The following is a 27,673-nucleotide window of genomic DNA, read 5'->3' as shown; positions in this document are numbered from 1 at the left end:
TCGAAATTTAGCTGTTCCAAAAATTCATGGCAAATCAAACTCCTAGGTATCAGGAGAACATGATCTGGGAGGAGATGGCACAAGTTTTCTAACTGGGGAGTCGAAAAGTTGTTCCATTAATTGTTTGTTTCTTTATTTTATTTTTATAAAGTGAAAACTAGCTCCAGGTATCAGGATAGCATGATGCTGGACGACTTGGATTCTCTACTGTGTGCTTGAACGATGGTTTTTAATTTCATGGTTTTGTATTACGAAATAAAAGCTCTCAAAAAACCGAATACCCTTATTTTTGGCGTCTCGCAGCCCATATTTATATCTATTGCCTTTTTTAACTCCTATTCTCATCTAAAAAAGACAAATGTACGTTCGCATGTGACGTACAATATTCCAGGAATTATTACAAATATAAATTAATTAATCGCAAACACTTTGCAAGCAGTGCTATAGTTTAAAAGGCTACACAACCGCCTGATGAAACTCGAAGAAACGAAGATTCCGGATAAATTTTCGAGTGTCTCACGGATGGGGGAGCAAAGGATTAAAACGAGAACTAATACTGTCGCAACGTTCACGCGACGAGCGGGAAGCGACGTGACTTGCACGCTGAAACGGTTGCAGTTGCAGTTTAATGCGGCAAATGCAACGCTCCGTCGCAAAAGGAGTAGAAAAAATAACAAAAAAAAAAGGGTGGAAAAATAATGGAACGAATTCGAGGTTTTCCGAGCCAGTGAAATTCACGGGATTTGAGCTCGCACGAGCGGGGCTCAATGACTCATCGATAGAGTGCTTGAACAATGTTGCTCATTCCGGCGACTTTAATTGCCAATTACGACCCCGTTGGCAAACTCGTGCTATTTTAAATTCGGTTAATCGAATCGCGCGTTCATAGCCCACGCCACTGCTTCCAATTACGCTCGCCTCGCGCGTTTACCTGAATTTGTGCTAAATCGCTAATAGACCGTTGCGAAAACAATCTTTGAATAGCAAAGCCGCCCCGTCGACTCGAGCTGGAACAGGCAGAAGTCACGAAACGCGATTTGGGCGAAATCTGAAAATCTTGGCGAATCCGCTAGTTGCCTGGGATTCGATTAATTTAACTCGATGCAATAGCGACGGAGAAAATTGTTTCTTTCATATGGAGATACGTGGAGAGTTGCGAAAGTGGATTATATTTCTGTATTGTATTGTATTTCTGTGGATTATATGTTACTCTGTACAATGAAACATTTAAAATCTCACCACTGGAACAAAAGGGATTTTTATTTTTTTTTAATAAAACACAAATAGCGTTAAATGTATCCGATCCTTTTATTTTGAATGAAATTAAATGGAAAAGCAAATCCAAAAGCCTCGTTTGGAAAATCCTTTATGTTCTCAGCGTTCCAATATTGTTTACAGATTGTAATAGAAGTTACATCGTTTACCTGCTGGCGAACCAATCACGTTTTTTTATAATCAAGATTTAGTACGTGGGAATGTAATATAAACAAACGAAATAAATTTCACAAATTCATAGTGACTTTACTGGTACCTAATAACACTTCGTCCTGTAATTATGCAACTTGACGAAGGTTTCGAGGTATTATGCTATGTTCAAAAATAATCTTCCAAACTTCTTTCTTGGTTTTCCCAAGTTTTCCAGGATTTTCTACCACCGTGGAGCGAGGAAACTATAGAAATTTATCGACTAAATAGTCGGGGTGAAGGTGACCTGATATACACCAACCCTCCGCGCGGATTTAGTTTGAACGCGTTAGGCGAACTTGACCCACTGCTGAGCCCTCGAGAACTATCGAATATCGTTATTAATCAAGGGACTCGGTGGAGAAGTGGGATAAGTGCTCCTCTTCTAAAAACAAGGTAAACACAAGAATTTATACAAGAGATCTGTGTTCATCTTGTAGAAAAATAGTGGCAACGTTTCCGATAATAAAAGATACTCGATAGTAATGCTACTCGTCGTCATTTTGTGTTTGTATCTGTGAAACAAAACTAAGTAAATAATAGAAAGAATTATTCAAATTTAGTACCCACCAGGGAACAGTTTTGTAATACAGATTCCGAATAAAACGCATAAAATAACAGAATTATTAGAAATACAATGAAGACAAATTTCGTAGTGCCAAGTGTTAAATACAACTAACGTAAAAACGTTATCTCCCCCCGAGCCTAATATTTCACCCCCAGAAACCATTTCATCCCAGCTCAGCCGAAATGCATCCAATGAAACAATATCGAGCGGATCCGCGAAGGCACTGAAATACTCGAGACATTTTCCCAGGCGATTTTCGCGACGGGCTCGGCTGGAGATAAAAGAATCTACTTTCCACGAAGCCGCTACCATTCAAGGGAACGATCATTCTCGCGGTCTCTCCTCGCAGCCTCTCCCAACGCTATCGCCTATCTCCAAGGATTCCGACAGGGCGTTCCCGTAATTACACAGCCTCCTATTCAGCGTCGCCTCGAGCGCATCCCAAGATGGCAATTCGTCCCCATTCTTCGTTCCTGGATCGTCCAGGTTTCGTCGCGAGTCCAGCGTGCTCCAGGTCGGCGACTCCTCGCGGCTGATCATCTCGTCGAATTTATTTCCCGCGATATTACCATCCCCTGGATGGCTGACTCGCGACGGCGGGCTTCCTGAAATTGAAAAATCGATTGCCGTATTGTTTGCACACCGTTTACCCCCTCCTGTTTCCGGTTCGCTTAAAAATGAGTCGGCGAGCACTCGGAATAAATTGTCGCGTTCGTATTAAACGTCTGGTCGCCTCGGATCCAGGCGAATGCAAATACCGGATGAAGCACCGAGCGGAATAAAATAATTTATTTCAAGAAGCGATCCGGCTGCTGCGCGGGGATGTATTCGACTCGGTGGGCGAACTATAATATGTAAAACGGGAATAAGTATACATTCTCTCGCTTTACGTGATCATTCGAGGTTTTCTTGTATGCGGAAAAAAGATGTCTGGATGGAAGGGATGTTGGAGGAATAGACGATGTTTGTTACCATTGTGAAAAATGGAAGATATGGGAGAAATTTAACGCGATCAAGATTACATTAGAACACTCGTTTAAAAGAAACAGCTATATCAATCAACTCAAAATTATCCTTATTTACCAATACTTTTTAGACTTAAAAAGATACGATATTAAAGGATTTTCCAAAAGCTCCTTTCGGGACCCCTCGTCCCTACAAATAAAGAGAACGGATGTATAACAAAGATTAGAGAAATTCCTGTAATTCGAACTAGCAAAAAGCAACCTTTAATGGCGTCCCATATTGGCGCGCGATATTTCCTGAGCGCTATCGTCCCCGCGATGGAATCGATCGAGGAGCTCCACGAGGACACCGAGTACGTATCCCAAATGGATGGACGCTGTCTAGTCAGCGCATTGCGTCTCAAAGTGTCGTGCATCTCCCTCTCGAGCTGTCTCTGATGCTCGGCGACGATGCTCCGTTCGCTGCCGCCTGACGATAATCGCGGCGATGAATCCAGGAGATCCGATTCCGGTCTAGGGCGGAGAAAGACGGATTCTATTATGCATCCGGGGCTTTTCGAGTGGAATCGTGGCCATTAACGTCTCTTTAAAGGCGACGATCGTCTTGAAACCGAAAACGTACCTCGGTCTGTAGATTTGTCTGGGTGAACTCGCGTCCAGGCTGCTGGCCTTCCTGGAACGACGAGACGATTCCCTGGAGACTCTCTGCACCATATCCAACATGGCCACCTGCTCGTCACGGGGCAACGTGGCTGCCACTTCTTGCAAAATCTACGGACAAACGAAATTGTTCGCGTCTTAAGAGACAGCGATGCTCGAATATTTATTTCAACCGCGTTTACAATTTTATTTGCTCGGAAAATAGGTGAAACTGGACTGTGGCAACGGTGGATTCTCAAATACGTGGAATTATTGAACTATATTTATAGAATGGTCGAAACGAAGATATAAGGAAACTGTCGCAGTTAACACATTCGCTGACGTGAATTCACGTCACTTAAAATTCTATTCCTGGTTACGAACAAATTATGAAAACCTTTTCATTTTATACACTATATATTTTCAACATTGATATTTCAAAACATATATTATAATTCTAATCTTCTCCCTAACGAAATGGATACGTTGATATAAGAAACTTCGCTCTTCGACGATACCTAAACACGAGTCGTTACATATTATTTTTTAAATTTACTCACTGTCGATTTACAGAAGTCCGAGTCTTTGAAGATTCTGGGATCGCAAACGTGTTAATACAGTCATCCAATTAATTCTAGAATATACGCATTAAGGCATCCCTCTTCTTCCCACGGATTCACAATCACTCAACTTCCGTCGGAGTCGACTCGCGCCGTCAGCGTTTCTCCGTTTCTAAAACTCGTCCTCCCGTTCCAATTTTATCCGCAAGAAATACGAAGAATACATCCCCCGTAAATTCTCCTCTAAACTCTTCCTCCCCTGTTCGAGTAAATCGAACATCGCATGGGAGATTATAGTTCGCCAGCGTCGAGTTCGACGTACGGCCGGGATTAAAACTTGGTTTTCGAAGCGCGAAACGCGTTTTCCATGAGCATAAGGGGACCCCCAACCGATTCTCGGGGCTGTCGCTCTTTAAGTAGAAAGTTAGTTGGCACACGGAGGACGGAGACGAGGACCAGGAGCCAAGAGGCTCCTCCTCGGCGAGTATAGCTCGCGAGGGCGCTTCGGGAAAGTAAATACGTGTCCACTTTTTCTCTTTTTATTCGTCGACGGTGGCACTGGAAATACATACATCCAGAGTGCCGGGAACACGGCCGAGTCTCCTTTTTATTCCGCGTTCGAGAGACAGTTTCGTAGCTCGACTATCGACCGGGATTCCCCCAGGGGGGCCAGCAGTGCCAGCGAGGTGGGGGAGAAGGGGCCCCGGAAGGAAGAAATCGTTGGAAAATACGAAGAAGAATCGCTGACGCCTGGGGGTGTGTAATTTAATCGAGAGAACCTCGCAAACAGCCTCGCGATTCGCGAACGGAATTAAGCACGTCGATTTTCGTGCGGATTGATTGGCGCGACAAACAGAACGAAAATCTCCCAGACTGTCGGGGGAATTCTAGTCGCGAGGGGGCTCGCGGAAGCGGCCTTTGTCGCGAGATATCCGGTACAGGCAACCGTTATGGGAACGTTCGATTATATGAAGGATGTATGATGCGAACGTTAACTCGTATGTTCTTTGTTTGAATACTGTATGTAAATATGTAAACGTAATTGTAATGCATGCAAAATTAAATATGAAAGACTACCAGTAATACGGTTGACTTGGATGAATTTAATTACTACGTGGTTTGAAATCAACTTTTAATCGATTTAATTAATAAAGAGAATTGTTTGATTAGTATGCCGATTATGAAATTGTTTCTTGAAGTGTGTTAAATTTTTTGTCCACAATTGTGGACACCAGTTCTGAAAGGGTTCAAATAAATATTAGCCCTGATTTTAACCCGTCTCTATCAAATTGTACAGTCTTATCGAAGCCAAAAGCAACACCTCGCGAACACACCTCGCAGATCCCGAGAGCGTTAGACCGATCGAAGTCTGGAGATAGGGTCCGATGCGCGACGTCTGTCGAAGAATTTTGTTACGGATATCGACCTAAGGGATTGGTCGAAGGCCCGCCCCAGCCCTGCGAGAACTAGCTGACACCTATTAGGTCTGGTTTAACTCGATCCTCCGCCTTCCCAAATGCTGATACGTTTAACGTCCCCAGGAGACCCGGTAACCTTTGGGAAAGTCCTTTTTGATCCCAGAGCGAAATCTCGCGGCGAACGAACACCAAGATTCGAGCAGACGGGGCGATATTCCTAACGGGCTGTAAAAAAAAGTTTCGGTCCTGGTGAGTGCAGGATCGTGTCCCGTCGTTTGCATGACTTTCGTTCGCTCATTTCTCGCTGGCTGGCTGAAGGTGGCTCCCGTCTAATTATCCGTTGGGTTAATCGACCACCACGGAAACCTCCTACGGGATTTCGAAGAAAATTAGACTGTCGAATACCGTTTCAAATTGCCGGAGCTTGATGGATTGATACGTCGCAAAGAAGCTTCCCTAAAATTACGGTTCGCTGTTACGTACAGTCGGAGACGAAACGATTGCCACACCCTATTAATTCCTGAATTTTTATCGGATAGGTGAGATAAGTTTCGTTGATGTTTGCTGTTGAATAAAAATTTTGAAATAAATTTTAAAATGTTACAGAATGTACAATAAATTTCGGTTTGTGTTACTTGTTAAATCAGAATTTGGGAGTTGGTAGGGTGTCCTATTTTTTTTTTGCCCCTGACTGTAGGACTCGCAATCAGCGGACCTGGAGCCAGCCTCTTATAGAAACATTCATCTTCCTTTCGATTCTCTATTTTTGTGTTTTATCGATGCAGCAGCGCGGACGGTAGACGCAACGCGATATTTTTCGCCGGATGTTTTCATTACGACCTTCTCGTTTGCCGCATCGGGGGAAAACACGAGGCTTCTGTAAGTAGCGAGGGGATCGATTCGATTATCCTATCGAGCATTTCAGATCTACGTAATCTTCCGTAACCTCTCGGTCGACGAATAAACCAGACACTTGAATTATTAATTTTTAATTTGCTTCTTCCTTCATCGGTGGATCGGCCGGGGGATGTCATTTATATTCGCCGTGGTTTATGTAAAACGAATACTTTTTTTGTGTGTGTATCCGATTTTCTGCATCTTTGGTGGAAATTTTATTACGATATTTGAAAAGAGGTATATTTTTGAATTAACGGATGTCAGAGGATTCGGTTTCGAATTAATGAATGTAAGGGAAATTTTGAATTAAATTTTGAACGAGTGAAAAATTAAATCATTCACAATCTTGTATATTTTTTTATATTTTATCTGTCATAAATTCGTAAATATTTTACAAAAGATTTATATTTCATACATTCATGCATTTCTTCTCATCCCCGTTTATTTTTATATATTTCATTTGTCATGAACGCATAAACAACATAAATGTCCTCAGTCTAATTAATCTTCAAAGAATATTTCCATTGAACTCTAAAAACCAGTCGGATAATATTACCAACGATCATCGATAATACTCATAAGCTGCATTATCGATAATTCTAATCAGTGAATTGAAAAATTTAGGAACGTTATCAGGTTGTACGAGTTACGCCGGGCATCAAAGCACCACCGTAACAGTTAGGAGAAGGGTACGTAGGCTCGTTGCGGTTCCAATACTGTTTGCAACGCAAAGTACGTAATCGAAGGAACGAAAACTGGCGAGTTCGATTCTATTCTTCGCGTTGCTACCGATGCTGATTGCGAGACCATCGTTCCCATCGCTACCTGTACGGACATCGTTGCGGCAACAGCTTTCTTGTCATTATTACGGTAACGTGATCCTTTGAAGTAATATCGCGGCTCGATTTTATGATCTCGCCACTGGCTTTCCCAAAGCATTAAACCGAATTTCAATCCCCGATGTAAAGAGAAACGGAAGTCGTTGAAAAGCCCGTCTGGAAAACGGATGTTGCTTTTGATGGTTCTTTACGATCCACTCCGTAACGCGTACATTCGTGGTTGCTTTTAATTGTTACACTCGTTAGAATTAAATAAACGTCGTTGCGTTTAACGTATATAAAAGACGTTTTCTAGTCTGAAAATATAGTAAATTCAACCTCTATTTTTCAGTCTTAATTGTTAAGCAAAAATATTGTTGCTTGTAGAATTTTCTGCAAAGACACTGTAAGCAAGAGTAATTAGAAATTTGTATACACATAATACCTAAAACGTAAACTTGTATCGTAATAACGACAGAGTACAACGCATTTATATGTTAACGGAAACAAAGATTCAATATGTAGATATTAACGCTCATTTGTGGCTCGACGAAAAGTCAATTTATATTCTCGGGAGAATTTATGCGAAGGAGGGAACTGCAACGATGCAGCGTCGGAGCTGGTTTCTTGACGACGACGTGTGAGCGACGTTTAATTCACGTTGTCAAGGAAGGAGCCTCCTGGAGGGAGATAAACGTTCCTTCGTTACATATTATACGATCATACCTACATGGATGTACGCGTGGCGTGCGATGCACATACCGACGCTACGCAGATATTCCTCGCGATTTCGTTCAATTTTTCTCGTTGTTTCGCCCGTCGCAAACCGAGATTTGGCTTTGGCGCGCTCCGTTCTATCCTTTCGTTTACCGATGCATGTCCGAAGTACCGACATAAATATTCATTCCCTTGGTATCGATGTTCCTCCGCGTCACACGACTTCCAATAAGAGGAAGACGAGCGTAACGTCGAGCTAGTAATTGCGTGATAGGAAGCGCGAATTTCTGAAGCGATTATCGTAGCCTGTGACGTGAAGAAGGAATTTAATTAAAAAGTAATATTAGACTATCCCAAAAGTTTCTTTCGTTTTCTCAGCAAGTAATACGTACGCGATATTTTATGCTTTATGTTATTACATATCGTTTCGTCCTTTATTTATTTGAATTGCCTAATGTTTTAGTTAAAGTAACTTTCAAATACTTAAAAATGCTGGGAGCTGCTGATAACGAAATTGAAATATAATTCAGAGTGCAAAGAGTTAACAAGGAAATTGAGTATACGGGCTCGGTGATACGAAAGTTGAGGGTTGTTAGCTAAACCCTCATGTATAGGAGCCGCCTCAAGAGAACATACTTGGCGATTACTGGCCCCTACCAAAAAGCTGTTAAACACGCTAAACAACCGTAACGCGGTCCAGGTTCGATGGCCGATTATTTGTCAAAGTAATTTCCGCGGCGAAACTCGCATTCACGGTCGTTGGCGTTCCACCGTTTGCCCAGCCTGAGTTTCTGGGCTTTCGTTCCGTTGCATCAGACGCGAGGCAGCTTAATTACACACACACACAGTTCGCGCAGTTTCATTATATTAAACGAGCAGAGATTTTCGTGGTGCAAGCGCGCGCGGGGGAAGGCAATTCCATGACAGTAATTTCGCAGGAGAAGGTTCGCCGAGCGAACGGACGTCGGCGTCGGGACGACGACGTCGAACCGACGCCAGATTCTACGACAATAATATCGATGCGACAAACTCGAAGTAAAGTTCCCGCCTGTAGACTTCTCGTTGCTCGAGTTCCGGCCGTTTCCGACGATTCGTTCCTGCCTATGAAGCGCGTCCCATTATCCTGCGATTGCGTAATCGGCTCACAGTCGATTCGATAGCAATGCTGGTAATGGTAACCGCGTTACGACCGCGCCGTTCGAATCTATTGGTCTTTATCAAAGAGATTGTATAGATAGAGTAGGCTAGATAGTCGAGAACGAGTAACACGAATAATTACAGAGAAATCCGTCTCTAACAATGCATGCTCAGTCGCATCAAGGAAGGAAAACGATATTAAAAGACCAAATATTAAGGGTTCTTTGTGATTTTATTTTGGAAAAAACTTTCTTAATTTTTTTGTTAATTTCGAGAATATTTTAGGCATGACTCTATACAGAATTTGTCAAATTGTAGCAATCACAAAGAATTCTTGTATATAAAATTTATATAGGGACTGTATATCAATATAATTTTTAAAGGGGACTGTTATATCATTGGTCAGAATTTTTACTAAAGTTTTTACTACCTAAAATTTGTATAAAGAATATATATTAATATAATTTCTAGGAGAGACTATTACATTATTGGTCAGAATTTTTACTGCACAGACCACAGGCTATAGAGGTAAAGTCGAGAAGCATTTCTCCTTACTCACGGTACCCCGTAGGTTCATTCTCATAAATTCCATACCGTGACTTTTTTCCCCTTATTTCACGATACCGCTGCATGCTTCCGTGTTTGAAGAATGGAGAGTTTTTATTTGCCGGTTTATTCGGAGACGTAAGGGATGGAACGAAGAGTATAGCCAAACAGTATGATGGAATTAAACTCTCAATGACCTGGAGCAACCAATTCCATTCAATCTCATTTCAGTCTACTTCCAATTTTCTTTATACTCACTGTTCGATACCTGTTACTGTTACTGTTCAGTATCTCTTAAGAGCAACAAGACTTTCACGCCGTAACTACGATAATAATAATCGCATGGTAGAGGATCTCATTTAAAATGCTTAGCTGTCCAGTCTTAGTTTCAATTTTCATCGCATATAATCTCACTTTAACTTCATAAGCAGAAAGAAATTCTTATTTATCCTGAATGCAAAATATTCAATTCCTTGTGAAAACGAGAGGATAAATTCTATCGCGCGCACTGGCTCCTTCAACTGTACTCGGGGCAAGATCAATTAGACGGTCAAGGCCACCGGCACGAACACGTGTACAACTCCAGAGTTCAATCTACGTTGTCCTTACGCGCTAATTTATAGCCTCCGGTCTCTGGAATAATGTTTCACGGCACGGAAAATGGCTGAAAACGACGCAGGGGTTCGCGAAACTTTAAGTGGATGCCCGAGCAAAGTAAAACAGAATCCTAAAAGTTGAAGTGACGGGCAGAGCAGAAAGATAAAATGGGAGAGGAAGGAAATGAAGAATAACGCGAAAGTCCGAAAACTCACCCTGAACTTGCCCAGGGAGATCATGGCCGGTATCAGATCACCAGGTCCACGTTGTCGAGCCCGTGACCTGCACATCGACGCGACATACGTCAGAGGGCTGGTATCCCTCAGTTCAGTGTGTCCTGCAACCCCTAACAAAAATATTGATTTTACGCTACGTACCAAGATAATGGAAATGGTATATAATGAAATAATTAAAAGTTTTGATTTTATTCAAAACGAATAAAATGAAATTTCTAGCTGCACACATTGCAGTTTTCACGTAACTGTTTAGGTTCTAGGAAACTATAGGAAGGGCCCTCAATGCCATTGGAGAGGACAGGCCATATTCTAAACTTTCTCTTTTCTTATTCTGCAGTGACAGATACACGTTGTATATATATTCTCAGTACGTTTATTTTTGTAGTCAAATAAAAGGTTGAATCCTAGTAAATATTCCAACATAAGATTTTTCTAATACACTCTTAGTCTGGATTCGTTAAATATTCCAGGAACGAAACAATTTCATTGAGATTCTAATTTGATATAAATAGAAACGTTGACTATTTGTAGTTCCAAGAAAAAGTGGGGGATATCTGAGTGACTCTGAATTCTGCTAATTGGCGTTTGAATAATCAAAGGTTTACTGTATCAATACCTCCTTTAAAAATAAACCTAGAACACAAAGTAAAGAATACAATATACTCCACTTCTTTGCGTACGTAACCGGGAAAGGTATCATTTTTTTCGAACCCGCGATCTGTTCATCGACGCGAGACACGTCAAACGGTCGACATCCCTCAGCTCTGCGTGTCCTGCAACGCCTAACGAAAATATTGATTTTGCGCCACGTCTCGCGTGTACGTGACTTACCTAAACGTCCCCCGCGATCCAGTCACTGGACGACGGGTTACGGGCCAGAAATTTGCCTACGTCACCCAACGCGAACGTTGATTTAAAACGACCAGCGAGAAACCGCTTTTTTGGGGGTTGGGGGTTCAACCTGCGCGATTCGCCTACCACCTAGCCAGAGTTTTACGATCCTCTCTCCGTATGATGTCCTCCCGTGACATTCGCATAAATCTACGTCCCTTCCGCGCGTCACACGCCACGAACGCCTCCTCTTTAATTTTAAATGCTACACGCGGTTATTTTGCGTACTATCGCGGAGAGATGGATGTCGCGTTACTGGAATTGACTGCGAATACGCGATGAACACGCGTGATTGTGGATTTTGCCAATTGGTAGCAGTTGTTTATGGGAAACTAAAACAGGATGGCATGGTCATTTTGAAGTGGTGCTGGTGAATGTCCACATTCGTTGAATCTATATCATAGAAGGTAGATTACGGAGTTATTTGTTCACGCTTACTAATGACAGTTTACAGTCTACTGTAACGTTCTTAGATTACAATGTAATGTTAGAAATCTCTAAAATCTCTCGTATTCGTCACTTTACTGCGATAATCGCTGTTATCCGGGTGAAACATGGGCAATAAATAATGTTAAGGTCGTTAAAAAAAAGTTCAAACCTCCACGGTACAGCCATAACTACCAAGACTTTCAGAACTATTAAAATATGCAACTGCTTGTAACCTTCTTAAGTATTCAAGACTTCCAAGACTCCAAACTATCCAACAGTTCGACAACTTTCAAGACTTTCAAGATTTTCAATCTTGTTTCGGTCTCGAAGCAGTTCCAACGTTCCATATTCCGAGCTTACTCGAAACTTGCGAACAATATTAAACAACGCCAACGACCTTGGAATCTCGAAAAATATGACCTTGAAAGTGTAATAAAAATAATAGAAAGAAATAATAATTAATGTAACTATCGTCAGAAATTAATTATTTAGCAGATATAACGATATAGAAAACTTTCTCGCGCGATTCTTGTTAATATTTAATCGAAGACTGACCGTTGCTATATGCATTGTAAATATTCAATTAATTCGAAGATGTACATATTTAATGCATTTTAAAGTTTCGGATTATTATACCAATGTTTTTCGAAGAAGGCGCGCGTGAACGCGCAGAAGTAGTAGCTGCTCCTCCTCCGCCTACGCCTGATCTTAGTACGCGGGGATTGATCTTCTCCACGATTTTACGAGCTTGCGGGGTTACATGCGTGGCTGGCAGGCAATTAACCTTCTTCGAGCGGGTTGCGAACGCCCAGAAACGAGAATGTATTGGAAAAGTCTCGAGACAGGGAAAGGAAATATTCTCGCTTCTGCACACAACTCTAGATAAAGTTAGCTCCTTCTTTGCACAAGTATAATGATGTCTTTTATCCCGTCCCTCTTCATCTTCATTTTGTTCCAGATTTTATTATCGTCAGTTGCTCATCCCTCACCTTTTCTTGAATTCTCTTATGAAGCCCCTGTGTTTCTTTCTACAAATGTAATAATCTCTATTTTCTCGTCACTCAGTCTTCCTTCCCTTTCTCCACGTCACTCAACCATTCTTTTTAATAGAAATCGACCGTTTTCTTGTCGTTCTTTCTTATTACAATTATACCAATGTCCGTTTTCCCGTCACTCAGTCATCCTTCACCATTTCTTGGAACTGCTCTCATCGCCAACAATACACCCAATTTTTGTATTGTCTTTTCTAGTGCCCGCATTGTTCGAAGCTAACAAAAACGAGTAATTAGTCAGCTTAAAAAAAAAAAAAACGGTTTTCCAATCTCGGTTTTTTCCCCGAAAAATCCGACATGCTCGAAAGTGTTCACCCTGCACCAGGACCCCGGAAACAATTAATTTCCCTGGATGCTGTTAAGCCGTAAGAACTTTGGACTCGTGTTTTCGAGGCCGTCGAAACTGTCGCTAGGAAACTCCCGGCGTTTTTTCATTCCCCTCTCTCTATTTCTCGCTCTCCAGATTCCCATGAAAAGGGGGCTGAATCTAATTAATTCTCTGAACTCGAACTCGAACCCGAACGAACCCCTTCCTTTTCAGCCCTCCCGAAGCACGCTTATTACGTCGCGACAAGTTTCTCCGGAATACAACGGAACCGAGGGCCACCGGAGGCTCCGCAAAATCCTTGCTTAAGTTTGTATCTTAATACCTGATTTAGTGGAGCTCTCGCGATTGCTGTAATTACTCGCGTGCCGCATTCCCTCGGCTCTCGAAACGATCGATCCCAGTCGAACGGAACGCAACTATTCGTCAGATGATCCAAGAGGCAAAGGGTATTGCTCGTTTGCATATAACCAGAGAAAATGTCAAAGGAAAACTTAGAATTGTTCCTTTTTCAGAGTATAATCACGTACCTTCCTGTAGGACTGATTTGGACTCTCTTCATGTCACTCAATTATTCTTTACTTATAAACATCAAGAACAAATTTATTTCCTCTTTTTGTATGATATAACATGTAATTTTGCAGTATTGCTGTCCCAGATAATGATTGTTAAATTATTGTATCATGTTTGCAGTAGTGTAAATAATTATAGGTTCAAATTAATTTTTCATAGTATTATGAAAAAAGTTATTTTTCACGAACATAGTTCGACTCTGGTAAATGCATATTCGTACAATCAATAAGTATCGAAAACAATAAAAGTTATTTTTCGGGGATTCACACATCTTTTTTCATTTAAATATTAAGCATTTACCTTCAAACCTATAATTACTCACACAACTGTGGCTTTTCAGTTTTCAATTTCCAAAGAAGTCTCTGTTTCACACGTTCGTACGAAAGTGTAACCGTAATAAAACAAAAACAGTGGATGACTTCGTTGTCTCCAAAATAGGAAACATCCATCGCGTGCAACTAGGGAATACCGTTTCGCTATTACTACGTTTCATCACTCACCAGTAGTGTTTTCTTCCGGCGCCGACGGTTCGTGCGGCTCCGTCAGGTATTCGATTATCTCACCGACCCTCGAATTCATTCTTCTTCTCCTAGCGATCGTGCTGACGCTCCTGGCCTTGCTCCACACAGAGAACGCACCAGGTCCCTTGTTCTCGGCGAACGTCAAATTATATCTGAACACTTGGCCCCTGAAGAGGAGGATCAGTCTCAAAGAATTCCCAGAACGTTCGATCATCTTTGTCACGCTCTCCGCCCAACGCCAACCTTTGGACAAGTAGTCCACGATGCCGGAAGCGGGCGATATTTGCTCAGCTATCACGGATTTACAGAACGCAGACAACGACTGCATCTCGGATTTGTACATCTCTCGTCTGCTCTTCCAAGACGTCGTGCACCAACCGTTCTCGTGGAGGCTGTTGAAGAGATTGTTCAGATACGGGCGCAGGACTGGCTCTAGGTACTTTCTGTCGTACTCCATGCCTGGAACGATTAAAGCAGAGTTAGGAAGACTTATGGGTGTATTCCTTCATGAATTATACCGGAGTAATTCAACAGGAATGACGACAATTTTATCTGTTCTATTTATAATTTTTGTGCGATCCTTCAATCTGGTTATCTTTAATTAATATTTCTGTTTCAATTATATCGTAATTTGATTGAATTATAACTCTGAATTGTAGATTACACCTTCGATGCTTAGTAAAAATAAATTTAAGTTGAATTACATCTTATAAATTTCTCAAAAAAATTGTTTATTAAAATGAATTGCTTGAAATAAAGATCTACGAACAAGGCTCAGAGCTTCAATTATTACCTAATATACATAGAAATACAAACAAATATATTTTTTTCTCGATTACAAAGAATCTGAGAATGAAAATATTAAGACTGAAAAGAAGCGTGCGTTAGGTTTGCCTACCGAAATGGAGCCATTGTAGTACCATTTTCGCCATAATTGGATAAGCCTCCAGATCCGTATTGGCGGTTTCCCTGTCCATTCTGACTGCGTCGATCAACAGACCCACCGAGTAATCGAACTGAGTAGTGGTGTAGCGATGCTTTCCCTTTCTCAATACCTTGCAATGATCGCGCACACGCGACCTGCGATCCGACATCGCGCGGATTTCATCTCTAGCCTGCGTTAAAACTAATTTCAACAGGAACACGAGGTTTTCCACACGTTCGGTCGTGTCGTGCGACAATTCCGGAAAATTCAGGTACGAGCTGTCTGCGTGCCACCAATCCTATGGATGCAAAAAAACAAACTGTTACAGGTTTACAGTTGTTATTAACCCTTTGCACTCGAGAGGTGACTCTCAGTCACCACTAGGTGTTTTTTTAGGTTTCATTTCTTTGCAACTCGAAGTGCCGATAAAATGATTGTCGTTGAGGCAAAGGTGACCTGATTCTCAAATCTCAAATTAGAGATTTCATTTTCGAAGTCAATATAATCTTAACGTCCGTGGCAATAGAATGCTAAGAAACATCCCGAGTTGCTGGTAGATACCAGAAAAAAAGGCCTTGAGTGGAAAGGGTTAATTCTGAGAAGATTGTTGTCATTTTAACCATGTAGACAGTTTTTCGCGCTTTTCATTGTACCTGTAACGAGGCATCTTTCGCTCGCAGCACTTGCTCCAGGATCAAACTAAAATATTCCAGTTGTCTCCAGCTGTATCCATAATCAACGTCCGTCCTCCCTCTGGGCAAAGAGGCCAAAACGTCACGCCATCTGACAATGAGCTCGCTCTCCATAACGTCCACGGGCCTGGGTACACCTTGCGTCATAGTAATGGAACGATGATGGAGAGTCTCCAGGTAAGATTCCAACAGAAGTGCATCAGCAACGTAAGAACCCTCGTAATGCGCTATTCCACCTTTGAAATGCAAGAACGTAATACAGCGTGGTCTCTATAATCCGTCTGCTCGCTACTCCGACATGCCCGGTAATCCAGCAAGGTACAACTGGTTTCATGTTTTAACGTAACATCAAATAAAACAATGTTTTCGACGTAAAACACAGCTCGTTCGTTCGATTTCATTTTTCGTTTCGGCCATTTTTAAGGATTTTTGGTCATTCGTTTTCAAAACAGAAGCGACGGCTGGCGCACGGTGAAATGTTACATGCGACGTCACTTTTTCGTTGGAGGTTTAAATGGTAGACATCGACTATTTATTTGAAAAGACTGAAAATGCGTTCCATGTTACCTTTTATAATTTTGCAACACGTGTAATTATCGGGGTAATGGATGTTTGTTAATGTTTTCCTATTCATATATTATTTAATGTAATTGTATAAATTGTATTACGTATAGCATAATGTATTAATGTGTATTGAATAAATGTAATTCATGCTTGTAGACATTCAATTAGTCACTTCATATGCTCAACAGTGTCTTGAATAATATATTTGATAGATTAAACAAATGCTCGAACATCCTGCAGCATAAATTACGTCATTTATTGATACATTTTTTCGAGCACGTATGATTTTAGAGAATATTAATCCTTTCTGCTGTATGGGCGCTTATAAGTGTTCGGTAGATCAGGGTGGTTCATGCGGTGGACCCAATAAAGGCGTTCGTTGAATACGTTCTTTCAGAGCATCATTCTACGAGTCAGCTTTGTCATCTATAAAGGATCGATGTATAATCGCTTGAAAAATAACGGACTTTGATGTTCTGTAATTTTGCGAAAAGTAGCCGCACAACGATGGGAAAAGGTTTAAAGCTTAAAGCCTCAGATTTCAAATCCTCTTAAGCGATTCCCCTGCGATGCTTTTCCAAGCAGTGGCAACATTTTCAAGCCGATCTTGTTAAATCGTTTAAAATATCAAGCTTCGAACTTCCATGATTTTTTGGACGATAATAATTTTGTACGAAATATTTGTAACGCTCGAAGCATTAATTTCCAAGTACTTAACAATCGCTATCTCTCGAGATCACTCGTGGAGTTTACTGGTGGAAGACTCGCATAATTCTCCATTCCAATCCCATGATATATGCACGACGAAGATGCAAATGTATCCTCTTTTTCTACGCTAGGTACAGTTGGCAAGTCCAATTACATATTCAGGTCAGGTCGAGTGGTTTTCGGCCAAGCTACGTAGTTTCTCAGGCCCCACGATTAAATCGCGAGGGCGCAATGAAATTGTAAACACCATTGTTGCGGCCGTGTCGCGTATTGAATGGACAACTCGACGAGCGGCGAACGCTATGAAAAACATTGATGCGAACCAAGTGCATCGTCGAACGGCTTATGGGAGCATACAAATTGCCGCTACGCGATAATAGTACACGTCGTTATCGTCACCAATTAAGAATTTCCATGGAAACCAGACGATCGCACGGCTCTCCGCGACGCCGCAATATTGATTGTAGCGTGAACAAAACAACCGCAACAAAAAATGGGACGTGTGACAACATAGAGCAGGAGTGTGCAACAGATCTGATTCGCTATTCGATGGAAGTTTTAGGTGTAGAAATTCATTCTGAGCCTTTACATCTATACATTTGTAACAAAATCACAATTTTTGTATGACTTCTTGTTTTTCGTTTTTTTTTTCTTTTTAAATTCTCAAAGAAGTCCCTCTTTTTAGACGTTTACACTGGAATTATAAATGTGCGAATGTAAAAGTACGGAATTAATTTCCACACCTAATAACTTAAAAAATAGAAAATGGCAAGAGAACAAAGGAGCGCGCCGCAGGGGTGGTTTTTCATTTCCATCCTCGAAGTGAATTACCTCTCGCGCAATGTAGCATCACGTTGCACCGCGGATGAAAGTAACACCTCAGGTTCTGGCATTTCAGCGCGGTGACTAGCTCGTCCAAGGCCAAGAGAACATGACGCGAGAGGGTGTCGGGCGACCAGCTCGTCAAAGGGTCCGCTCCTGCACGTTCCAGGGACCACCGGTGCACGGTTCGCAAAATGTGTCTGGAAACCACTCGTGGACGATCCTGTAAGTGGAAATTGGCTTTCCGTGCTGCCTGAGGAAATGTTTCAATTACACTTCTTTTATTCCACTTATTTTTCACAACACTTTTGGTAAGAAGAATCATTATCTACTCTTGAACCTCTGTCATCTAATCTAGAGCTCTCTTGTGTTAATCTTTGATGAAGATAATTAACAAATATAGTATTCATTAAGGTTTTCATAATTACAACGCATCATGTTTAACTAAATAAATTATATGATTTATACATATATAATTTAGACGAATTCATGAAGAATATTTAATTAACAAGTCAGAAGTTTGTTATTATGTTATAATAATATAATTGATATTTGGCTAATTCAGAAGTGAAAGAGTTAACGTGTACATGTTTCTCAACCGAAGACTACCGAGTGTATTTAATAAATATGTACACTGCCCCGCACCCATGACACGTGGAAAATCCTTGCTCATTTACGAGCCGTGGAGATCACGCAAACCGGAAGCAGCGGTGAGAGGCGTCGGGGATGGGAATTTTTAAAATCGATTCAACTTTTCTCATTACGTATTCACCGGGGCTGCATGTTCGGTTACCATGGCTCGGGGGTGGATAAATTATTGCCGAGTCGCATCCAGCAACGTTTTTATTAAACAGCCGGGACGCAACGACGCGTCAGAGAGAATAGTGTTTTCAACGTCGACGCCGAGATATCTGGATCGCGGAAGTACAGGGGGAGAAACTCCAGAAGGAAAACGGAGGTTCGATTCGCGTTACGGAACGAGAGTTTCGAGAAATAGGCCGGCGAATCGGAGGATCCGATGCGAAGGTAATAAAGCTTCTGCTCGAGGCTTACTTGTTGAAGGAAGTCCTCGGGGCATCCTTATTTGCGTATTTTTTTTATTTACTATTTGGAAGAGTGAAGGAGAAATTTTGCTTTTGTTCTTTAAAAATGGTTCGTGTAGGTGAGCTTCAGACTTTTTCCTAATTTCGTTTGGAAATTGATATATGAAAACTGAATATAATATGAAATAGTGGTCGAGGAAAACTTACTAACTGTCAATGTTGTACGAGGAGTTTGTTGAATATGTGGAATAGATTGTAAATGTCTTTGATACTACGAGTGGTTTCATGGATAGGTATTCTTATAGGTGATTTATGTAATTTACCTTCTTAATATAACCAATTCTACCTCTACTTTAAAACCAACCAATTTTAAGACCCACGTTAATAAACCCTTTTCGTTAGTTTCTCGTAGTACGACCTGTACGTTTTCTGACAAAACCGCAGGTTCACCCCATATATCCTGTAAGCCTGACATTCTGGACCCCATCTCCTGACAAATGCACTTCCTCCAGATGGATTTTATTTCGCCGACTCGGTCGGGCGTATCATTTGTTTCCCTTTCCAGCAACGTCGTTCGCGACGGTCGCCTTACAGATATTCTGGCTTCACCTCGTTTCCTTTGGACGTTTTCATCTACTGCGGATATTAGGCTCGTTTCATACCTGTGCATCGTAGAGTACAAGCGAACTCGCGTCACATAATAATAATTCAACAGAGCCAGTAGATTTCATCGTATACCTGCAGAATTTGGATTCGTCGAGCTCTAAAAGCTAAGATCACTTGCGAAAACTTTTTCCTTTTAGGAATTGATTATTTGATCGAAATGGTACCCGCACTATGTATGTAGTTACCGTATTGAAATTGTTGGTACCAAGTGACATCCACATTACGTAGCTACCATTTAGCTACCATTTTAAAGGAGTTAGTATCAAACATTGATACACCTTCTCAAATCGTAACACCTGCCAATACTTCTTACTGATTGCTATACCACTAAACTTCCTCAAATATCGTTGATACATAATAATATATCGCATCAGCCCGACCACTAGCCACTACGACAGAACATGCGGAGTCTCAGAAAAATGGCAAAATGTCACCTTCGACGTGGTCGATGTACCGAATGCTCGACCCTCGCGCAGCTGGTGCAAGATTTCTATGAGCACAGATTCAGTCAGGGCGGGTACACTGTCGGCGGCATAGTGTTGACTCATAATTTTCTCAGCCGCTGGAACACGTACACCCCAGAGAGTTGCCCGATCCTCGCAGCGTGCACCGGTATATGGTCCAACGGCCACTGCATACATGGCCTAAAATAGCGACAGGCAAAACGAGGCCGTGAAACAAAACAGGTCTGCCCATTTAGCCAAGAACATATGAAAATTTCCTAGCCGGAATAAAATCCCTGGACTCGGCGAGAGGAATTTCGCATCGCTATTAAGAGAACACAATGTACATACAGAGCTGCGCGAGTTCAACGTAATTGCTTCTTTCCATTCGCTTAATTAATCGTGTATGGTATAAACAATATTTTGTACAACTTTGACGAGGAACAGTAGTTTGAGTGTCGTCTTAAATTGTCTCGTGAGATGATCATTTTTTTTAACACATTAAACATCAGTGTTTAGAGGATGAAACAAAACAAAGAGAAGAAATATAAGAAAAGTGAGAAAAGGTAGTCGTACGAAGTATCTCGACATCACGTTACGGCATAAATAACGAAGGAAAACCTCGACGGCCATAATTACCTCGACATTTATCTTAATCGCATATTTCATTCCCAATGAGTCGCATATCCTTCAACTTTCCCGTGGGACATTTACGTCAACCTTCTGTTTTCTCTAGCTGCACTCGTAGAGGACCAATTATGCTAACAATAGACCCCCACCACCTACTAGGTTACCGATGGCAGCAAATAAACTCTACAATGGTATTGATTTCTTTGCAGACACACTCTTCTTACATTATTATACATCTCCTATCTTAATATATAAAAATTGAAGAAAAGTAGGGAAGAGAGTTGGAAAAAATATGTGATTTGGGCAAACAGGTTGGTCATTACTTGCATGGAAAAGTTGTTTTATGTAAACTTTTTTTTCTTATAATCTTTGGGGTGTAATCTTTAGGTTTTTTTTTCTGTTTAAGGTAAAAACATTATATGTTTTTGAAAAAAATTATTTGTTACCAGCGAATACTCAATAAAAGACCCTGTAAGTTTCATAAAGATCTGTTCGATGTATAGTGTTTTAAAAATTCGTAAGAAGATGCCTCATTTTCCGCGTCCTGAATCGAGCTCCCTTCTTAACTGCGATCAAAGCAACGCAAAACCGTAAAAGAGACACGCGCTAAGGCACTCGACCGCTAGCGAATATTTGTGCATCGATGAAAAGCGTTCCCACTTGGACGAGACGCGCATCTTCATTTTGCTATTTTCGCAATTGCCGTTTCCTTCCACTTTGGCGCCTCTCGCGAGCCTCCGTAATTGGTTCGTTCGAGTCGAACCGAGCTTTTTAATAATCGCTTACCTACGACCCATACAAACGATGAGATAGGAATAATCAATGCTCTAATTGCGCGACGCATGCGTACCGCACGAGTCAATAAACTTCGCTTTTCGATACTTTTGTTCCCACCAACTAGAGCGGAACACAAATACCGCGGCACTCGACAGCGAACCCCAAAGGTCGACGAGCAAATCGCACCGTGAAAAGCGCATCGAGTCGTAGACCAATTGACTTCGTCGTTGTTTCTCATTTTACTTTCTTTTTTTCTTTTCCAAGCTCGACAGAAGCGTTCTCTCGGGCGTCGATAAACCGATCCACGCACCGTTCGGTCGCGAAGTGGTTTTCAGGATTGTTACTTTTCAAGATCAGACGAACTTTAACATAACCCATTCGCATCATTAGTGCATATATGCGCGCAATTCTATAATATCCTAATCATTAATTTTCATTATTCTATTTGCAACATTTAACATATTCTGGTGTATTTAACGCATTGCTTGAAATAAACCAAGTAATCAATCAACCAACCCTCAACTGTTTGTTGTACCTATGCTCCCTTGCCAAGCTTAGTACGCATCGAGTACCAATGGCCAATGTTTTCTGTCCTCGAATGCATTTTAGGGTTTTCGAAGCTAACAATAAAATTTCGAAGGAATGCACTCACGCTTTGGGCCGCTGTGTAGTGAAGAAGAGCGTCGCAGTGATGAAGAGGCACTCTTCTGGGATAATCCGTCATGCTGGGCCAAGACGACACACCGATGCCGATTAATAGCCTGACCTCTGCCTCGCGAGCCTTGAATCCGTCTAATCCAATTCTGAGCAGTATTCCACCGGCGTCTTCTATCAGAGCCACGCGATGATCCCTAGGTTCTGGTAACGGCCCACTCGAAGTGGCTGCAAACAGTTTCGCGAAACTCTACTGCTGTCTATTGTCCAAACGAAATCGACTATCGCGAAGCGTGACAGGCGAGGCCTCTGCTAACGATGGAACGTGTTCCGATACCATACGTACACTCATGTTTCAAACTTTGTTTGAAGTGTATCGACACTTACTTTGATTGGGAGCTGGGTAATTTTCAAGTAATATTGGAAGATTCGTTTATAGGGTTAGCCTCCTACGAGCCGAATTTCATTTCTGCAAACAACTTGCAAGGAATTAGTTTGATATTTCAGGTTGATGGTGGTTATTGGTTATCAATGAATCGAATCGAATGAAGAAACACAAAAGAGTACCCTCTTATATAACAGTTATCGTCCATCTTAGCCAAGCGGTACGCGATAAAGGGAGAGTCCTCGGCAGCGTCCAGTTGATTTTGTCCACACTATAACCCGGCATTGTTAAAAATCGCGTCGTTAGCCGGGGCTGTTGTTTCGCGAGATGCGGCGCGGGGTTGATTTATGAGACGTTCCTTAATCCAGTTACACAGAAAACCAGGCATATTTCGCGGCGCTCGTTATTCTAAATCCCCTGCAGTCGTTATTAAGGAACTTTGCCCGGGCGTCCTGTTCTGATTTATAGAACACCCGGTGTATATTGAATTACCGAGTTGCCTCGCGCATCGGTTATTTAGTACAAAGCGCGGATAGCGGTTCGCGAACAAACAAGCGACGAAAGGATGGACGCCGAAGAAGGTAAAGACACGAAGATGACACCCCGGAAGAGGAAGTTCGGAGGCTCCAGGATATCGGGAGCGGAAGTGGCATGAGCGTTGGCCATCGAACTGAGGCATCGAGTGTACGAATGATACCAAACCTGGGCAAATTGTAATTGAAATGAAAATATGACACAACCGTTTGAAATCATTTATTTTTAACCGCCTGCTTGGATGTATGGTTATCTATATTAATATTATAAAGAGGTAAAGTTACCGCACCGATTTTTTGCTGTACAATTCCAAATAGTAAAGAGATTCACAGAAGTGTTTTCAGAATTTTGATATTTTTATAAAACACAAACTGTGTCGAATATATCTGAATTTTCCTTAAAGACTTTGTCCTGGATTTAATAGTCGTACGATTTGTTTACGTGAATATTAACGTTACCTGGACCGTAGAATATGCGACAGTGGTCTGGTTGCTGCAATATCTTGTCGAGGACCTCGGCATCCACGATTTGACCAGGGGTGACGCAAATCTCGTCATCGGTTGAACCTATGGCATCTAGAAAACAATTGTTTGAGAAGAGATTACCTTGGAAAACACTTTGTAATAAATAGAAAAGATCCTTTAGGATCAGTTTAATTTTAAAATATTTTAACAAGCAAGGTAAAGGTAGTGGTTAGAAATTAATAACAAAAGGAAATGTAGTTTATACCAGAGAAATTTAAGTTTGATAGAATAACAAAATAATAATGCATTTAAAAAAAAAACAGAAGTTTCTGCAATAAAGCCTGTGAAAATTCAAACAAATTGAAATATCTAGATGGGAAGAATCAGAGAGCAAGTAGAAATTATAATATTTGTAAGACACTAGTGGTCTTAGCTGTCCCCATTCTCAGATAAAACGCGAGAATTCGCGAAAGCCTCAAATTTCCCGAAAGCATGAGTCGCGACTAGGAACCGCCAGCAAAACCCAACAGACTTGGCGTGTACGAAGTACCTCGTTTAATGGCCGTGGCCAACAAATTTGCTAATTTGGCTTTCACCAGATCCCTCCTCAATCTCCCTGCAGCATCCACGTACTCTCGCCAGTGCTCTGCCCCAGCGGCGAGTATCTTTAACCGAATAAAGCCTGACAGAGCCGCATCCTCCTCCACGGTTACCCTCGAGACCTCCAACTCGGAACTTGCGGCAGGCTCAGACAGGGCATCTATTCGCAGCAAGTACTCGAACCTGAGTCGCTGGGTAAAAAAAGAAAAAGAAACTAGGCGATACGAGAATCTTCGCGCAATGTTCAGTCTTGTTTAGTCTTGCTAAAACTACAGTAGTTCAATCTCGTTTAATCTCGTTCAGATTTATTGTTCAATTTTGGTCAGTCTGGGTCAGTGTTGGTCTATTTTGGTCTATCTTGTTCAATCTTGCTTAATGTAGACCAATGTTGTTCAATCTTGTTCTGTCGTGTTCAGTATTATTCGGTATCGTTCAGTTTTGTCCAGTTTCATTGAGTTTCCCTAAGTTTTGTGTAGTTTAGTTCTATTTTTTCCAGCTTTTTTCATTTAGTTTCGTTTGATTTGGCAAGATCGTGCTCATTTTCGCTCAGCAAAAAGCTCAGTTTTTCTCAGATTTGCTCAACTTTCTTCGAATGATGTTACCGTCGCCCCTTTACCTTTATCCGTCGAGGCTCGTTCAAGGAAACGAGGAACACCGATGAGAATCTTCGATCCAGATTGCCAGCGGCCAGCATCAAACGTTGAACCAATCTCTCCACGATAGCTTCCATCGCGAAGGCGCTCGAGGGATCTGTAACACGGTCGTCGGTTCAACGGTAGGCTCTGTAAAAAATCGACGAGCCGTGGGAAGAAGGGGCTCGTATTGCTTCTTGCATTCGATATTTCCCGGCCCCTGCGCGCAATCTCTTCCTCCTTCGAGCCACGAATCGAACGCGTAAAAGATTTATCGAAGAGAATTCTTGGTAAACATTCACCATTCGGAGCATCGTCGAGCAGTCTACGGAAATATGCGTTCAGGTTATGCAGCTGACCCTTGGTGAAAGTCAGCTTCGTGGCCATTAATCGAGTGCCGCCCTTCGCGTACGATGGCCCGCTAGGTGCACAGCCCATCCTCCTCCGTTGGAAAAAGACGGAAACAAAACAATGACAGTTAATTGAATTCGGTGTGCATTATCTGTAGCCTGCACTGCCCGTCAGGGCAATCAACATTTTTATAGTTAACATTTTTATAGTATTTTTATAGAGTGATATGGACGCATATATGCGTTAGGCAACATTTTCGACCTCCTGCTTGCTTGAGACACAATCATCACTTTTTGAAATAAATATTTAGATTCATTACCTTTCAAGTTAATACATAGTCTATATTTTAATAAAATAATAAATTAAAAAAGAATTCCGTCCACAGCTATCGTTTTCATTAAGTTCCGTACTCAAAGGATTAAAGTTACAGAACGACGATCAAAAATGTATAATCTACTGTATCTCTTGCATCAATCGGTCCGAATCGCAACAAGAAACGGAGAGCTAAACCGGAAACAGCGCAACGCGATAAATCACCAGGTACAGATCAATCTCCCCGACGCTCGATATAAAACGTTTGGAAAATCACGGCTGCTTTTGCCTCGCTTAACTGTTTCGAAACGGTCCGAGGAATTTCCCTGGAATGCACATTCCGTTTTCCTAACGGATTCCGCGCATGCGTCTCTGTCAGCTTCCTGCACGGTTTCGCGTGCATTCAGCGTGACCGTACTTCGTCTTTTCCACCCTGAGTCCATTCTCCCTTGGACTCCTTCGCTCCCATAAACGAGATTTCTAGGTTTCCTAATTATGATTGTTAGTCTTCTACTGAATAATCACACCATTCGAGAATTAGATATAAATATGTCTTTATAATTTGTTGAGGAAAAGTGCGATTAAAATCAATAGATTTAAAACGTTTATTAGTAAAATTGCATTAGATATAAGTTAGTTTATTAGATAATTTATTGATACTCCTAGCCCTTCATGAGATATTTGACCATTCCAATTTAAACGAAACACTCTATAGATAGAATCTACCGAGGTGTAACTCATACAGACTGATTATCATGCAACTCATGGGACACCTTACGTTTGAACAGCTATGCGGACTAACTTGATCTCTACCACAACAATACATCTACTTGCGCCTACGTATCGCTATAATTATGATCCTATACAATCGCACCTTGGGTTATCGACACCCGAGCAGCGTCGTACGACCACTGACCCGCTCCTTGCGTATAAACATTACGGACTAATCGATCGACCGATTACCTGTTCCAATATTCTGCTCAAATCGAATCTTCCCAATCTTACTGGAAACCTAAGGCACTTTTTTCTTCGTAAAACCACATGGAACGCTTTATGGAAAATTTAACTCCTCGGATAGTATCTTCGACAATGCGAATTCATTTTGTAATACGATTCGTTTTTCAATTCTTTTCGAGTATATAAATAGTCGCCAATCACTTCCACTAGTCACTTATCATTTCTTCTCTTAGAACACTCTTCATGTTTGCTCTGTTTCCTTCCCCTTCTCCTTTTCATGTCTCTACACATAACCCAAATCTCAACTTGATGGACAGTGGATGCAGAGTAATATTTCATGTATTATTACTCTTCTACAATTGTTATAACTACTTGTTATACTTGTAATCTGTTAAAAGAATAACAAGCAAAACGTGGTTACTGAAGTTCGTACATTTATATAGATAAATTATAATAGCCATCAGGTTGAGACTCAGGTTATCATCAGGTCGACGCTAACTTAGAAAATTGGTACTTTAACGTAACAAAATGACGAGCAAGTATTTCTATTTAAACTAGAGTTGCAAAAAAAAAACGAATAAATAATAAATAAATAATACGCCCAATGTATGTATATATAACTCTGTGCCCAACTCCTTTAATTAACCAAGAATGAAAAAACTATTTGTCGCACTCCTAAGAGCAAGAACACGGGGAAAGTTATAATCAAACACAAAGAGCCCGAAACTCCAAACGAGCCCTGACGTTTCAGAGGAAGTACCCACGCGTTAGGCAATTCTATCGTGACAAGAAACGAGACTTGACTCGATTTGCTCTTGATTCGCAGCGAGCAAAGCGAGCGAAGTCACAGGTATAGATCCACGGCAAACACTGAACGAACGTTACACCATCGAGCAAAACCAGCAGGTGACGTTTTCATTCCATCCGGAAAGATATTGACGCCCTGCGATCCTGACCATGTAAATGCCCGAACGCCAATTATTATTCAGCGGATAGGCTAACAATGCCATCGCAGTGTGCTCGGCCACCGGAATTACTTCCGATCCTGATTGTGTGTCGACATCCGCTCCCGTCGATGTATGCCCGTCTCCTATACGTTACGTCACAATTACAAACGTCCAGGACGTTTTACTCGCACGCGTGGAGAGCGTATACTTCATA

General features: G+C 41.5%; 1 protein-coding gene across 1 annotated transcript; it reads right to left on the bottom strand.

The window, feature by feature from the left end:
- Window positions 1-1,538: 1,538 nt before the first annotated feature.
- Window positions 1,539-26,705, bottom strand: LOC128885291 (uncharacterized). The gene is made up of 15 exons (XM_054139273.1): window positions 26,519-26,705; window positions 25,195-25,334; window positions 24,877-25,010; window positions 24,211-24,451; window positions 23,655-23,771; window positions 22,276-22,505; window positions 20,208-20,417; window positions 18,074-18,317; window positions 15,932-16,206; window positions 15,252-15,576; window positions 14,333-14,812; window positions 10,542-10,672; window positions 3,620-3,768; window positions 3,260-3,510; window positions 1,539-2,637 (listed from the first exon to the last, which is right to left on the bottom strand). Exons 2-15 carry the CDS (start codon window positions 25,328-25,330, stop codon window positions 2,357-2,359), a joined length of 3,204 nt encoding a protein of 1,067 aa, XP_053995248.1. The 5' UTR covers window positions 25,331-25,334; window positions 26,519-26,705; the 3' UTR covers window positions 1,539-2,356.
- Window positions 26,706-27,673: the final 968 nt, after the last annotated feature.

This window comes from Hylaeus anthracinus, unplaced genomic scaffold, assembly GCF_026225885.1.
Source record: "Hylaeus anthracinus isolate JK02 unplaced genomic scaffold, UHH_iyHylAnth1.0_haploid 0, whole genome shotgun sequence".
Lineage (NCBI taxonomy): Eukaryota > Metazoa > Arthropoda > Insecta > Hymenoptera > Colletidae > Hylaeus > Hylaeus anthracinus.
Note: the sequence above shows the minus strand (reverse complement) of the source record. Positions and strands in the feature narration are given on the sequence as shown.

What these genes read in the sequence shown, in the direction of transcription:
- LOC128885291 (XM_054139273.1), bottom strand. Translation starts at nt 25,330, where the DNA reads ATGGGCTGTGCACCTAGCGGGCCATCGTACGCGAAGGGCGGCACTCGA. An exon ending in ACGAGCCTCGACGGATAAAG is followed by an intron (nt 24,452 to 24,876) that starts GTAAAGGGGCGA and finishes TTTTTTACCCAG; the next exon opens with CGACTCAGGTTCGAGTACTT. An exon ending in GGCCACGGCCATTAAACGAG is followed by an intron (nt 23,772 to 24,210) that starts GTACTTCGTACA and finishes ATTGTTTTCTAG; the next exon opens with ATGCCATAGGTTCAACCGAT.